General features: G+C 36.0%; 1 protein-coding gene across 4 annotated transcripts in view; it reads right to left on the reverse strand.

The window, feature by feature from the left end:
* Positions 1-497: 497 nt before the first annotated feature.
* Positions 498-17,417, reverse strand: part of vti1a (vesicle transport through interaction with t-SNAREs 1A) — a 178,956-nt gene continuing 162,036 nt past the window's right edge. For all 4 annotated transcript variants that reach the window (XM_088917403.1, XM_088917402.1, XM_088917405.1 and 1 more), the window contains one exon: positions 498-4,241. In XM_088917403.1, coding sequence (XP_088773529.1) covers positions 4,148-4,241 — 94 coding nt within the window. In that variant the 3' untranslated portion in view covers positions 498-4,147. The remainder of the gene's footprint in view (positions 4,242-17,417) is intronic.

Here is a 17,417-nt window from a genome sequence, read left to right on the forward strand (position 1 = left end):
TCCTGAGACAGAGATGACATATTATATTTTCTTATTAATTTGAAACACTATCACAATTATTATTTTGAATTTAATTACTTGAAAGACCCTTTCTCTGATTGTCAGACAAACTGTGTTATTTGGCATTCATTTAAAATTATAATTCATTGTTATAAGTAAGGTTTTATTGTAAATCTAAGCAAGACCAATGGTGTACAACGGCCTGGCCATTCTAATTAGGATTCTCTGTCACCTTGGTGAAAATGCACTTCAGTCAGGCTACTTATCATTTTTATTTTTTACAAACACAAAGTATTCAAATATTATACCACCATTTGTCACCTGCTGAGGCGACAGTATTTAGTATTCAGCCCTTTAACAAAAGCCATGAAACAAAAAAAATGTAAACCAACTTTCTTATCTAACTGTGGTTTTATGTGGGTGATAATAAATGAAAATCGCTTCTCAGACCAGCCAAAATGAAAACTATGAAACATAAAAAAGACATGAGCCTCTTGTCTTTTACTTAACACAATACCGCTTTTAATGACAGCACTGTACAACATACGCATTCCACAGATCTAGTATATTCATGACTAAAGGTAAAACAGTCTAGAATGGGAATTGCATCTACTGAATACGGTTAAAATTATAAACACAAGAGAGCAGAAGTGTTACATGGATTGTTAAAACTGGAAAAAAAACAGAACAGAACAACACAAAATACCCAATACATTATTGATGAGTCAGTAGATTATTTCATTTCAATTACTTTAATTGTGGTGCATTTTTAATTTTTCCATGACTTTTAGCAGAAAACCATTTAGGTTATTTGTAAACACATCTTCTGCAAAAGGACAGGTAGTTATTATAATTTCATGAGCAAAATAAGCAAAGAGAGAAAAGAGAGCCTGTTTAACTCTTTCCTTATGTACAGAGTACAAAAAGAACTCCACTCCAGCTTCAGACTGCGGGGAACCTCACAACTGCTGTCAACTGGATAAGAAAGCCAACAGACGCAAACTGATCTGCACCGTCAAGTACCGTCATCACTTAGGTCCATTCTGGACATGTGCGTCACTCATATAAAGAGGAGACTTCTGAGTAGACTGCTTGTAAACAAATAATGGACACTTACTCATGCCAGTAGGGGTTGGCTGTTGAACGATTCTCGGTTTCACTCAGTTTAGTATTGTTATGGCCTCACTTGATTTTTTATAAAATGCCGCCACTGATTTTCTATATGATGCTGTTAATTCAGAAAAAACAAACTTGTGCTTTTTTCTTTCAGAGTGCTGGACCTTAAAGCGTGTTAGTTAGTACACCTTAACAAACATTTTAAAATGTACTATTAATTTAGACTAACGTGTCAAGCCACAATCAAGTTTTGCAACATGAGAGATGTTAATACCTGTCTAGGATTGCTTCTCACTGCGAACCAGGGAGAACCGGCAACAAAACTACATTATGTCTAATAATCATATCAGTACACTACCACTGCTTGCTAGCATAATAATCTCCTGCTATATTTTTTTTAGATTTCTCCATTTATGTTAGAAGAGGAAGAAAGCTTAGTTTAGGCTATGATCGGGAACACATTATCGATAATAGTGCAAATAAATCAAGGTCTTAATTTTTAATCCTGTGATAATTTATTATCTGGTGACACATACCATACATTCAGTTGGATTACAGGGAAGATTGCTTGTGGTCCAGCTTGCAAATTAAGAGTAATTATTTCCTCTCCTGCACTTGTATGTTACTCACAGCTAAAGTCACTTATAGGGGTTAACATCAAGCTTAATTAAATATTAAAGTGTGTCTGTACCTGCTGCTATTGTTGCCCCTTAGAATAAGATATAACCTATTTTTGACAAGTTTTCATCTTTCTCCATGGAAGACGCTACATGAAACCAAATCAGTCGCAAGGAGGAGGGTAATGAATAATCTATTTCATATTCCAAAGGCACCCGCAGCTCCAAGAGGGAGAAAAAAATTCAACCAGATGATAGTGAGAGTCTGCCAAGGTACCACATGACACAGCTAATGTTTAAATAATAAAAAAGGGGATATAAACAAATCATTAGCCCCCCTAACAGTTGTTTAATGCAATTTCTTAATGAACATAATAGCGGGGACTAATAATGAAAGAAAATAAAAACATCTAAACGGGCGCCAAGTTGTCGGTGATGCTCAATTATTTCCTTGTCAAGTTTTTATGATTTAATGAGCTCCTCTGGGACTGACGGCTGTCAGTCAGTCGTGACTTTTTGACACCATTACAACTTCAAATACAGCAGCAGCCACGCTGTTTTCCTTGGATTTGAAATACTGAAATGATCTGACAGGTTGAGAGAGAAAAAAGTACAGCATGCACACACACTCGCATACTCTCGCATGCACACACACACACAAAAAAGCCATTTTTTTCTTTATGGGGCAGACAATCTCTCAATTCTGTAAGGTAATGAAAAACCAATCACCGAGGTCATTATCTGATGAGGTTTCTCATACTGTCAGGATTTTTTTTCTTCTTCTCCTTTTTTTCCCTATATTATTCCTCAACTTAATGATACCTCTCAACGGGTTTGCCCCGCATGGGATGGACAGAGCTGCACAATTTTGTTCGCCATTAATTTCAGCCTTTGAAGCTTGGTGCTCTGAAGCTGCAGCAAAGAAAGCCCCCCACTAAGCTGGTTCCAAAATAAGACAATCCGGCCTGCCTTAAACAGAATACCAAATGGCCTTTTTACAGCTGACGTCAGCCTGATAGCATTTTCTTTACATCCTTTGCAACCTCTTTACATATGCACACAATTCTGTTATTAAGTGTTTAAAATCTTAATAACTTTTTATTCAACTGCAAGATTTCATAATTTGGTACACCCCCCTCTAAGTCTGCTTTCTTGGCATGAAGACAGAAAAGGGGATTTGATCAGCAGAAGGATACTCCGAGAACGATACCCTTCTACATACAGGCTGCTGCCTCTAGACAGCAGGTTAAACAAATATGTTAACATCAAGCATCAGAAATAAAAGGAAATGAATGAAACTGCAGGGAGAGAAGAACAATGATGACACACTAATTGACAGGAAAATGGAGTCACGTTTGCAGGCATGATAATAAAATATGTTAATACACTCCTCTCTATTTTACACACAGGATAGTTACAATTTGGTCCTATTACAGCTGTACTGTATTTAATTCCTCCTAATATATATCAATTAGGTCTCTGACTTTCTCCACCAAATGTACGTTTATATCTGTCTTTAAACAACACTTTGAAGAGTGAGTAGGATTATCAGGCCACATTTATCATTTAGTTCTTTCCATCCTTATTAAATAACCAAGTCAGCTGTTTTGTTTTGTCTGTTGGAACACACATACACATACAGTAGCTAAATGCTGGTACGTGGTCTCAGTTTTTTAAATGGAAAAACCTCTCACCTAAAAAGGACACTACACATTACCTAATTAAAAACATGGTAATAATGGGAAACAGACAATTCATTCATTAATAGCTTATTTACTAGCAAGGCAATCAGGCTATATTTGAGGGGAAACATTCTTTCTTAATGACACTGACCTTTGTCATTTATTCGGGCCAAACTGCTTACAATTTTCAGATTACACTAAAATGTCTGTATGCTGAGAAGTGCATGAAACACCAGTGCATTAAGTTTGATGGTGTTCATAAAGTACATGGGTGCTCACATTAATATTGTACATAATGAAAACCACCAAAATGGTGGTGATCATTTGAAGTCGCCTTATCTAAATTTTCTATGTGCAATTTAGACCGGGTACTACAATGTTATTCTTATTTCGACCACACACACAGACAAAAAAACTGGAAGAATTGAAACTTACACACTAGTCACAAATACAATCCACAAACCCATAGACAGGTTCCACTGTTCACTGATCACTCTGTACCTCTCAAAATTTCTCAGGCCTTCAACCACCACAGCAATTCTTTTGGTAAAAAGGATTCCATGCAATGGTAAAAACTACAACATTTCCTTAACTGCACTTGCACCTGAGTCAATGTGTGCTTAGGAGGAAAGAGTTCTGTCAGTGCAAAAGAATGATTCATGTAACCAATTTGTCCTAATTACTCCGAACGAATGCTTTGTCGCTATTAATCACACTGGGATTTGAGACGAATCAGTGTCCTCTGACAGAAAAATAAATAGCCAGCACGATGGTGAAAAGGATGATAGCCCCCAGAACAAACATCAGGACACGATTTTGGATGATTCTGTAGGAAAAAAAGAGAAAAAAGTTACTCATGGATAATATGTATGAAAATCCTTCAAGCACTCCCTATGGTACAAGACACAAGGCACAAAAACTATTGTTTCAGTCTTGCAATAATAATAATAATATTAATATTATTACTATTATTATTATTATTAATAATAATAATAATCTCTTTTAAAGAATGCTGTGAACACAATATAATTGCAAACATGCCACAAAGGATATGACAACACGAAATTATACAAAACACTGCACATATTAAAACATACCGTACAAACACAGCCAATGCATTGGTACTTAGTAACATTTGTATTTGCCAAAATATGAATTTAAAGAAAGTTTGAAATCAACAAACTTACAGTCTCTGAAGGATAGCCTTTTGAATAACCTAACTATACAGTATTTTAAATACAATGGTACAACACTATCTTCTATAATAATTATATATATCTAAAATATATTTATATATATTTATATGTTTCTTCTTATGATTATGATCAGGATATTTTAAGGTATGATTCAAAAGGATTAAGTACACACCTTTTGAAAAAAAAGGAAAAAAAACAAACCCATAAGGAAATATAAAACCTTTAAAATGAAGCAGAATGAACAACAGTCACTTCATAGTCATAAGATTAAGGAGCGTGTCTTTCAAGGTCTTAAACAAAGTGTCTTTTGCGGTGTACGTAATTAGACATGCAGTACAGTGTGTGAGTTACAACAACCATGGCATTAAACTTCCTTTACAAATATGACTATCAAAAAAGTTAATTCAGCACATGTCCTGTATGCCTTTTAAAACAATTACTTCAACAAACTGTTTGGCTAGGAGTGGAAAAACAAATTTGACCTACAATGAAAACAAGTACAAATGTTAATTTAACTGTAAAACTAAAGTAGACCAAGATGTAAATCATACCTCAAACATTCATTGAGGCAGTCATTACCACTTTTATTAATAAATATATGTAAAGCATTTTACGCTCAACACGTAATAACTATTTCAATGAAGCTTGTCTTGAGAGGCAAGATCATTCCTCAATCTTCCACAGAATGCAACACACAGACTCACAACAAATGTGGCTAGGCTTGTAAGCCTCTTCTTTTACTGTACAATAAAAAAAGTACTTCATATAGTCCCTAGGAATATTAAAATCAACGAATGACTAATGGAATTAGCCCAAAAAACAAAGTTTTGCATATTAAATACTAGACACTAAATTTTCCTTAAAATAAAAAAAGAGACCTTTTAACCAAACAAAGTAACAACAAACAAAGATCCTAAATGACAAAAAAAGCATGAAATCACGCAGTTATTCCAATGACACACTGAACAAATGTTGTCTCCGGATCTTCCTTGATAGATTACAAAATTATCACATTTGCTGACATGCCCTGGTAAAAACAGCACCCGTGTCCACTCTCTAAGCAGGAGATGAATGGCCTAAGTTATCACCATTCATCACTCATACACTGGACACTTACAGCATATCCTTCCCTTCCTAACACAAAATGTTACAGTGTACAAAAAAAATCTTGCAAGTCCTGTGTCAGCCATTAGAGGATACTTTCAAACAGTCTGCTACAAGTTAAGAATGGGCTTCATGGTTTGTTTTTTTTTAAATGAAGTTGCTCAGAGTGGCTTAATGCATGGTTTGATTGCTTCTCTCAGCTTGGCAAGGTGTTTATTTAAAGTAAACCCCTTGTAATTTGAAGTTAAACAATCAAAACGGAACAAAGCTGGACTTGTCACTAGTCTCGGATGAGAATGAAAGACATTTTCTGGCAGGAGACATTCGGAAGTGTCCAGACAGTACTACACCACCACCAGCAAAACTCGTCAAGTCTAAAATGTAAAAGTAAAAAAAGGGAAAAAAAAGAAATCAGCATATGTTACAAACCCACTATCTCCCTGATGTCTCTTTAATCTTCATGCATTATTTAGGGTGATTATTTCCCAGAGATGCCAAGTTTTATGTGTGGTGAGGTCCTGCTGGTACCCAATTTTACAGCTGAGTGGACTGCTGTGCAGGGACAGGAAGGGACTGGATCCCCCTAGGGTGAAGCCATTATTAAGGAGCCATTTTGGGATTTTAATCCATATGTCCAGGCAGAAACTGTTTGATTAAGCCTCTAATATACTACCAGTTATCACTATAAAATTCTCTGTAAAAGGTGGGCAACAACTTCAGTGCTAGGCAGTAGGTACTGCTCTCTCTCTCATCCCTTTAAAGGTACAAGAACAGCCTTAAAGGTGGCCTGTCATTTAGAAGTTTCTGTTTACTGTATACCAAAGCTGCTTCTCCTGTGCACTGTCAGCTGTGTCAAGCCCCTGTTGATACAGGGCAGTTAAATGGGATATAATGTTAATGAAATTAACAGAACAGCTTACCAGTAGGGCATTTGTTTTACAGCTCTCAAAGGACCTAGGAAGAATATTCATCAGCATCACACTCATTTAGGAAGATGATTTGTATGTTTTTGTTTTCAAAAACCTTCCAATCCTAGATAAACAGGAGTAAAATCTGTTGCAATGAAAAACATATCAGCTTTGTTCTCTTTTAAATTCTGAATTATAATATTGGAAACCGATCCACTTGTGTTTTGGGTCGCTTGTTCAATGTTTCAGCCTTAACACCCCCCCGCCAAAAAAAAAAAAGCTCTCCCCCTTTACTTATGCAGACCACAAAGCACAGCTGACAATTCTGGAAAATTGTGCACTTAATAATATTAAGTCCAGTCACTTTGACAGTGACCATCTGTAGCTCAGAGGCCCAAAACACTAATGGAAAAAAAATCCAGTGCTGAGGACTTAGATCTCCTGAGTTTAAAGTCATATACATATACACAGATGGATACACTGAAAAAACTTAGAAACATTTATTTACTATGTAATCCCAACCAATTAACTCATTTAAATGTGATATTATGGGAGATTATGATGTCTGAAGAAAATGTCAGAGCTCATATTCCCTTTTCTTCTTCTCATTACACACTGCATATGAAATGACAAGTGTGAGAACTCATGTGTGGTAAAACACATTCTACCACATGTGCTTATATGAATTTGCAAAGGCAATATCAGCACGAACAATACACACACAGGCTGTGTCAATCACATGGTCTCAATGCAATGGCTTTGTGAAAAAGAGAGGGAACAAGTGTGGAATAGGAACGCTGCACTATGAAATCACTAAGGCATTCAGGGTCCATCCAATCGGCATCACTACTTTCCACCAGTCCTACCACACTGCAACCGACACAGACTTAGGTACTGTATTTACAGTCAACTACAGAGCTGACTTTTTCAGAGAAACCACCTGAGGGATTGCTTCCACAACTTCATAGTACGGACACTTAGACCCAAATTTTATTATTTTATTGTATTACCATGCCTGTCTCCACATGGCCACAGGATTGTGCAAAGCTTTCTGAATCAATGCGGGATCAGTTTTATGCAAGGCTTTGCTGTTAAATATCATCCTGAATGAGTGTCTGCGGGCTGAGTTCTGTAGATGTGGTTGTCTTTCAATGTCTCTGCCATACCATGAGCTCTAAAGTAGGGATTTCTGGCTTGAATGAACTACTTGACCCGTGCCATGTGTATCTTTCTTGCCACAACATTGTTTAGAAAAGATGGAATGATTTCTCAGGCAAAAACAAGAAAGAACTGTAAAAATAAGCCTAACCTTATCTGGTCTTAAACTGAATTTTGAATCTAGTGTTATAGTTCTAAATCATTTAAATGTATGTACAGAGAATTTATAGCAGATGAATCTCTGCTTCCAATCAAGCTGTTAAAACTTATTCCTAAATAAAAATACAGATTTTGTCACTACCTTTTGACATTGTAATAATACAGTACCTATTGTACAAAAAGAATGTGCCTCCAGTGCAAACTGTGTAAGAGTTGTACACAAAGGTACAAACCAACTTAATAGGGCATTCTGTAAACAAATAATGTTGGAATTCACTGTAGACTAGATACACTGTAGACAGATTTCAGTTTAAACTTATTTTCCAATGATTAAGCAATTCACCGTTAAGTGATTAAGTAGCATTTCTATTAACTTGATTTTGTCACAGGGAGCTTGTTTATTCAGTTTGTCTTTGATATGTAACTCAAAGAAATTTAGAAGAAGACCTGCAATACCACACTGTATCATAAGTATTTTATTTTTTTATTAAAACTGTATTTTAACTAAAAGGATTGCTTTTATTTCAGGTATCTTGGATCTCAATGTACTAACCGACAAGACTAATGGGTTTGGCTAATAGCAACCTGGCAAATTTAATGAACTCAATCAACTATTTTAAACCTGCAACACCTTAAAAGTCCTTTCATATAAAAAAACCCAATAGCATTGTTGTTATTAAGATAACTCGGCAGTCAAGTGGATTAATCTTGTATCAATGCAGTGAAGCCCATCAGACTCCTGCCTACAGTAATATAGATTAATATTCCTGTAGTTCAGCTGGCTTGACAACCATTTCATAGGTAGAAGGAGGGCCCCAAGGCAGCCCTAATGCTAATTTAAAAGGGATTAAAATGGAGTAATACTCTCTTAAGCATGTTTAAATAGATATAAATGTCGTCTGTGACACTCTAAGCTTCGCCCTAACAGTAAGCAGAATTAACCTTACTCCCCAAAAGCTGACTCATTCCTCAGCTTTAAACATCCAAAGAGGCTAAACTGGCAATCCACTGTTATGGGTTTTAACCTGTACCCACCACGTTTATTAAGTGAGGCTAGGTGTGTGTTGCTTTATTAAAGCTGCTGCTCCAGTCTTATGCCCATCACTGGTGACTTTCTCTGAGGTTGTTGGGGAGTACCACGGACTTATTTATAAGTTTTCAGTTCCTTTCTGTGGCTTTGTCTTTCTATTGCTGGTTTACAACAAAAAAAGAAAGAATCGGAATGAATACCCTGCTGTGAGCATGTTATTTAAAATCTAACAAAAAGGGAACAGAGAAAGCAGACAGCCAATATCATACACAATACCAAAGACAATAACAACATTAAAATAATCTTTCTTTGAAATATCTGAACCCCAAAAATTAAACATTTAGAAATAGTGCATTAAAATATTTAGCCATCAAATGCATCGAAACCCCAAATGTCAGTTACACCATATAGAAGGAAAAGTGTTCTTTCTTTCTGTGAAGGGCAGACTAGGAGAAGTATTACTATAATGGATCCCATGTGGTTAAGTATAGACAATAATAAAAAAGTACAACTGAGACTCATAAAAAAAGTCAAAACAGCTGTATGGCGCATTAACCCTGAAGAACGAATTGCCTCTCACTATGTTTTTTCCTTAAAATGATTTTTTTTCTTAATTTAAGCATTATTTAACCCTTTTTATGCTTTAATTTACCAGTTAATTCAAGTATTGAAACAATGGGTTATTTTCAGGATGGAAAATATTGAAATCTCCGCGGTCCTGTTAAAACATTAATGAACTACAACATTATTACATTTCTAAATGACCATACACAACTTATTTAATAAATTCAGCATGTCATAATAATATATTATTATTCCTAATAATAAAATAAACAGTCTCCTGAGTGGCTTGCTCTGGCTCACTTTGGGCTCCCCAAGCATCAACGTCAGAGGAGCCTGTCTGAAATTCCTCACTCCCATTGTGTGGGAACAGGGCTTGTCACTGTGAGCCGAGGAGCTAGCAATTTCAATATGGGGTGGATGTACGGGAAAGGAAATTCTTAAATTTCAAAATAGGATTAATAAGTAAAAGAGACACCCAGCATTGTGAAGATGTGGAAATGTGTGAATGAAGATTACGATATGAAGACAGGTATACAGAAGAGACAATAAGAGAACACTTGGCATTGTCAAATTCCAGCTATTTCACTGACTCCATCAGTTTCTATTTTCATTTCATACTAATGCTTTCTATTTTTATATATATATACAGTTGGGGCAGACCAACACAATGTAGCACCCAAGCCCAGCTGATGGCAAACCTGCAGCTAGCTAGGCCTGCCTGATGCAGCTCAGCTGTTTACTGACTGCACTACTGGAGCTCTGCTGCATGACATCACACACAGTGTGAGCGGAAAGCCATGGGAGATAAAAGATTCTCAGAGAGAGCCCCAAGAAATCTATTTGGTCATAAACTATTTTTTGGCACTCTTCCTTTATCTTTGTTTTTTGCCACTGCTCTGGGTTCCAGCTTTTGCCCATTGCTGATAATTCTGAACTAATTCAACTCCTTTTCATTTATTGCTCTTCTTTAATACTGGAATCCCATCAAATAAATAGTGACAGGCTCTACCGGATCTTCCACAGAATCAAAAGATGATCTGTTGCGACTTTTCAGAACTTACCCCTATTAAGTCCTGGCTTACTTATATATAGATTGAAAAAATCGACGTTTTTCTCCCATTGCAGAATCCCCCAAGAGTGATACATCTGGTTACCATGCAGAAGTAAAAGAAGTTAAATGACATTGTTTGCAGATGGTTGCGCGAGGTAGCTATCATGTTAAAAAGCCAGCCTAAGCCCTTTAAATGAAAACTCTTCCCTGTTGTTTAACCCAAAAGGCAACTCAACTTTACCCTTTTCTTCCCCCCAATAATTCTGCGTAGGACTTTGATGAAGTTGATGCGATAAAGTGCTTAGCATTCGCCAGGTCCAAGAAAGAGAAGAAGAAGAGAGAGAAAATCAGCCCCATAAATCCAGCAGAAAATTGATAAAAGAAAAAACTCCCAAGTAAGGCCGTTTAACAGGGGAGGTGGTAGAAAAGAAATTCCTCAGAGACGGATAAAAATAATGAGGACTTTTCTGTCAGGAAAGATTTACAAAATTGTACCAGCGTTATTAAAATTTAAAATATTTTTTTTCAGCAGTTTTTCAGCACCCCTTATTACCAGCTATAATGAGGGCAGCAATACACCTCCACAATGTGAAGGCTTGTTGTATGCAATAAACTCAGCTCCCCCCACCTCTTTCCCTCCTGGTCTAAAGGTAGAAGACAAGGGGTTTGACTGCTGCATGCTTACACTCACACGCGTACACACACACTCACCCACCTATGCGCACACATACAGAAGCTCAAACTGCTTCAGACAATAACACGTTGCGCACTCTGATTTTTTTTTTCTCCACTAGGCCAATAAAACAAATAAAAATCAATCGCTGTCTGACCCGTTCAAGGAAAAAAAATCCTGGGAATAAGTAACAATGGAGCAGTAAAGAGAAAAAAAAACGAAAGAAAGAAATGAACGTCGGAGGGATCAATGTATTCACAAATGGGTTGACTGATGGACAGCTTGCTATCCATCCACCTCAAAGTTGGGAGGTTGTTTAGAAGGTGCCGCAGCTAATCTTTCCTTTCTGCTTGTAATTTTAAGACTAACAAAAATAAATTTTTTATTAGTCTTTTTTCCCCCTTTTTTCTTCTTTCTCTAGAATGCTTGTACTTGTCAAGACAGCCTTTTTTTCTGTATGTGATCTGTGGCAAGTCACTCGACAAACAGTGATACCTTTTATAAAAATACATTTAAAGTACATCAATGCAGGGTTCGATACATATGAATAAAACGAAATGAAATAAAATAAATCATCACTTCCTGGGCTACCAATTATCCAAAGCCAGCACACTAAACTGATTTCTAAAATTCTGGTTCTGATTGAAGACCTCCTGTTTCACACAAACATTTCACTTTTTTTTATTTTGCAGCTCGTACAGGCTGCAGGCATCTATAATGCTTTAAATACATGGCTTTGGGGGGTTCCTAGATGTTCAAAGTTACCTTTTGTGTTACCAGCTGCACTAAAAAAAATACATTTTAGCACGCAAGCTTGCAGTGCTGTATTCTCTATAAATAATAGACTACAAGAGACAGTAAAGTGGACAAAGTCATAGGCAGATTTATGCAGTCAGGTTGTAGGCAATTGCACCTGAAGAGGACTTTGATCAGTCAACAGTGGATAAATAAGATGTGAACCCAGTGCTATACCTACATCTTTCTGATACGTCTAAATGCCTCTTCAATCTATACAAACAGAACCAAAGAGTTTGATATGTTACATCAATACTGTGAAAATCCTGAGTCTTATAATATTTCCAGTACAAACTGAAGATGCTTCAGATGACAGAACAGGCCACCTGTCTCATCTCTGCATTGCACAACATGCAGGATCATTAGCTGTCCCAGGAAAAAAGGCAAAGTATCATGGTACACAAGACACCTTTGGCCCTTTACTGTTATTTACTAATTGATAAAATGCCAATATGTTATTTTTGACTTCTAATTCTCCCAAATCCTGCGACCATGGTAAAAAAATTACTTACTCCTAAGCCACAATATTAACACATTGTTAAACTTGTATAAGATTATGGGTTCAAATACTGGGTAGTAAGACACTGTGTAGTGTAAAAATAGCACATTATTTATTTTAATATTATATTTAATATAACATGCTTTTCTTTTTTCTCATTTTAGTTGTGTTTTTTATTATGAGTATGCTATTGTACAATGCCTCTAGCTTGTCAATAATAACTAACAAAAAGAAAAATTATTATCTTCACTAACACTGGTATTGGGGGTATAAAAGCCTTCTTGCGAAAAGCACTCTGATAAGTTATCTAATTTCATTGCAAGGCGATCATTGCTATATCTTGATTGCCCTATGGTGGTAATATTTGCCCTAATTATATATACACACAAAAGAAAAAGAAAAAAAGAAGAGGGTACTTTCAGCATGTGTGCAAGAGGTATGAATGACTATTTATTGGTACAGAACTTTTTGGGGTTTTTCTTTTTTGTAGTCTCTTTTTATTTTCCTTATTCTGAATCAATATCTGGCATCATTTAACATCCAGCAATTACTCCATTTAATCCACTAGTACTTTACAATGCTGTGGGCACTGTGTCTTGAAGGCGTTATTTCATACTTATCTCATAAACAGCAATTAGAATGTCTGCACAAAATCACCAGAATCACACACACATCATTTACAGTCCTTATAATCAAATAATGTCTAATTTCTCCTTCAGCCAAATCGTATGTTTGCAGAGTAAGAAAAAACCCTGAAAAGATTTTTCTAAGTTTTATTTGAAACGTTTAGAGCCAGTCAGATTCTGTGAACAGAAAACTGACTCTACATGTCAAAAAGATCTTTTACGAGCCTCGCGGAAATGTATAAAATGAGCTCTGGAACAATCCTTTGCTGTACAAGTTCATAAATTTTTTATTTGGCAGCTAACAATCTGACTAGCTGCCTAGGCTGGGACTGGGACCTTTGGTGAGAAAGGTGCTGGAGAAAAAAAAAAACACCTTGTTTAGTGTTGTTTGCAGCACTTTCTGGGATTTTCAAGAACTTTTGCCTACAGCACATTTTCACAGCTGTAGTCCCCCTTCACATGATATATGGGTGGCTTTTTTTATTTTTATATATACAGATCACTACCTCTTCTGGCTCCCAGCCAAAGTGGTAGCTCCCCTCTTTTGTTTGATGGAAAGACAAGGGCCTTAGCCAACTTGAGTGCACAAGACATTAAACAAACCTGGAGCACAGGGTCTGAACTCTTCAATTTGCCTGCTCCACTGATTATACACCACAGTCCTTTATTTATTAACTTAAGATAAAGCCACTGCTTCCTAGCTGGAATAACGACTAGGCTCTACCTGTGCCATACATTTTATTTGGTATCCAAAAGAACCATAAGTTTACAATACAGTATTACTTTTATTATAAGATCATCATTCTAATCGCTGCTGGTTAAGTTGTTAAAAGAAAATTTGAATCTCATTCCAAATAATACCGTACGTTTACTAAGCAACTTAATGCACCTCTGATCACATCTTTGCGTAAAGCCAAATTTGGCGTATGGGCTAAGGAAAAGGCTGAAAAAAAACATTCAGATGGGTCTTATAAGAGTGGCTGATTAGCTCCTCTGGTTTCTATGTAAGAGACAACCACATTTCTCTGAGGGGGTCTGTTTCTGATCTGTGAAAAATTTACAAGCTGTATAAGCTTCATAGGGAAGCAGGCACCAATTGTCTCAAAGCTAGTAAATAAATTACTTGTTGAGGTCCTGCATGTAAAAAAAATCGAGGTTTCTTCATTAAGGCTACTGGCTACAGGGAAAGAGCACATGATCAAAATGAAAAGGTGACTATATTTACTTCAGAAAATTTGCAGAGATGACATTTCACGGAATATGTCTACATGTTTTTTTTTCTTTACCAAAAAACTAGGAGTCCTTGTCAACAAATGTGCTTTGAACTCCTTTGAAAATTATGAAAAGCACCAATTATATACTGTACTGCAGAGGTCTGAAGCCAAGGCTCAAGTCCATAACTGAGGGTGACCCAAAAGGGGTAACAACAGTGTGATAATTTGTGGCTTCCATTCACAGTTGACAAAACAACATGCAGCCAATTACTATAGAAGAGGAATCTTTTACATACTAGGAAGTTACTGTGGAACAGCATTTTGAACTGGATTGGAAGAAGCCTGCACCAGGGAGGATCCCTAGACTACTGCTCAACAGCAGCTCATGTGGCAGGACTGGGTATCACAAGTGTCTGCTTTGCCTGTCCTCAAAAGCATACTTAGACCTTGCCTGTTGTCTGTGCCAGTTCAGCGTGTGAAAAGAGACAGCTGGTTTGATAATGTGACCACAATGTTTCATGGTTTCTTCAGGTCAGGAAAGCAGGAAAGGGTCTTGTGACTGCATGGCAAGTGATCCCTACAAAACTGTAGCATAACTGGAAGTAACTAACATGAAATTAAAATTAAAGAAACAGGGAAATGGTGTTGTTTTAAGAAGCACATTTAAAATCACAGTGCTTGTGTTCTTTAATTTTAATGTGTATTTTTTAGTTCTGTACCTGAAGCACAGTATTGGTTGTGTATAGTTAATAAACACAGATGGCTGAATTTCTTTCCATTATAAAATAAAATATTTACAAAAAAACAGCAATGTAAGCCTAGGAACACCACAAAGTTAGTGTACACTTTTCCAACTTTCCTAATTGAACAAAACATAACATTTATTAGTACATGTTACTTTCATGGAAATCCGTTTTTTCAAATGTATTTCAAGTAACCTAAATAATGGGGTCGCATTATTTAATAAATGCTTTACGATGTAACCAGACAAAGGATATAAAGGAATGGAACAAGTCTTCGATAGCATGTTAATCAAAACAGACATTTATATTCCTGAAAAGCATCCATACATTTTCTTTTGGCACACATAAATACACATAAATCCAGGTACATTTCATATATAACCGTTTTTCTGTTGTTTTCTAAGGTTTGATATTTTATTTGGTAGTTCTTAAACTTCTTGTTTTCACAAGGGAAAAATCTCATGAGCATTAAGAAGCAGCAAAATAGTGGCAAACAATTGCTGCTATTTTCAGTGAGTGATCAGTGTGCTAAAGAGAGACTTGTGTTTTTTATGAAACCAGGGAACTCCATGATTCTAGGTAATCCATACACGTTGTCAGACTATAGCAATGTGAAAAATCTGAAGTGCGTTATAAAATGCCTGCTATTAAATTTGTCATGGATTGGAATACAGTACTTAAGTCATTCTGAGTACCAGACAGAATTTTATGATGTAGAAAATGTAATATTAGCAGTGCTCCAGGATGATTGTGAATATTGCACTGTTTAAGGCAAAGAAAGTTGAGCATTATTTCTCACAATTTCAATTCATTGCTAAGATTTCCAACACAAAACCCAGTGCATTCCTTTCAGGACCAGCTGTGTATTATATTACCAAGGTTGTTGAAAGGGTGTAACACTACCCATGAAACCATAGGCCACTAAAACTATGATGTACATAAAATTTTATTGTTTGTTCAGTATTGAAATCTCATTAGGGCTCATAATTCATCGGCATGAGCTGGCCATTCGCTTGCAGCAAGCAAAAAACAAAAAAGTTGACCTGCTATACACGTCATTAGCCAAATCTGGGTGATGTGTTTTTTTATACAACTTTATTACGCATTTTAACTTCTCAGCCTGGTGTCTGAAAGGCTGTCATCGCTTGTGCAGTCTATACATGGGTTGTATTTGTTTATTTTTCTTAATGTAAAACTAAATGCCTTTTTAAATAGTAAAATTACAATAGAAGTGTCAATCCTGCCATCCGTAGTGCTATGAAGGGCAGATATAACGCACAGTATGATTTGACAGTGTTCTGCCAGTCCTACATGTAATGTTTAAATATGAACACTGTTTCTCTGAAATGGCTCACAGTTATCACCACACTACTTGCATTTCAATTTAAATGGGTTTGTTTTTGAAAAATCCAAACAAATGTATAAACAGCACAAAAACATCAAAAGTAAAATGTATAATACATAACAGATTCCATGACATAAAACCATTTGTAGGTTTCTTTCAATTATAGGAGCTGTAAATGTTTGCTTTGGTGGATATACAGGCAGTGTGCTTGCTTTTTTCTGTTGGGTTACAAGGTCATGGGCATTCCACAGATAACTACTATTACAAAAGGCACAATTGTTACACAAAGAACTAGTCAGAACTTTATAAACCTACAATTATCAAGACATTTCTCAATGTTTTTCTTTTCCCCAGCAAACTGCCAAACACTACTCTCCTATAACTAGTCCCTTTAGACCTAATTCTCAAGATTAGGATTTTTAATTCTCACAAATTAGCTCTTGCATGTACGCTGATTTTATAAGACGAAATCTGCAAAAGTAAAAAGGCTACAAAAAGATAGCTATGAACCCTTTAATACCTTCTTATAACATTGAGATTTACTTACAATTACCAAATGTATACAATACACACAATATTTGTTAGAACAAAGTTTGCTTGCTTGTTTTAATGTCAAATGGGTGATTTAAAATTCTCTTATTCAATATTTAAGTACTGTCCCACTTCACATTTGACATATGTTAATTTTTTTTAAAAATGGTATATTATCCATTCTCTATTATTTTTACAGAAAATGATTCTTCCTGTTATTTTACTATGTTTCCTAGTTCTGTTGAGAGCTTTCTTTGATTAGTGGATCCTCCTTACCTTACGTCATTCTTGACTAAATGTAACACTGTTCTGCTCTCAGTCCAAGGAAGCAAAGTGAGGAAGTATAATCTCTCAGTACAGCACTCTGTTGCTCAAGTGTTGAAGATTTCACAAGCGCACTGTCTCT

This window comes from Atractosteus spatula, chromosome 5 (assembly GCF_055471065.1).
Source record: "Atractosteus spatula isolate fAtrSpa1 chromosome 5, fAtrSpa1.hap1, whole genome shotgun sequence".
NCBI classification, from domain to species: Eukaryota; Metazoa; Chordata; class Actinopteri; order Semionotiformes; family Lepisosteidae; genus Atractosteus; species Atractosteus spatula.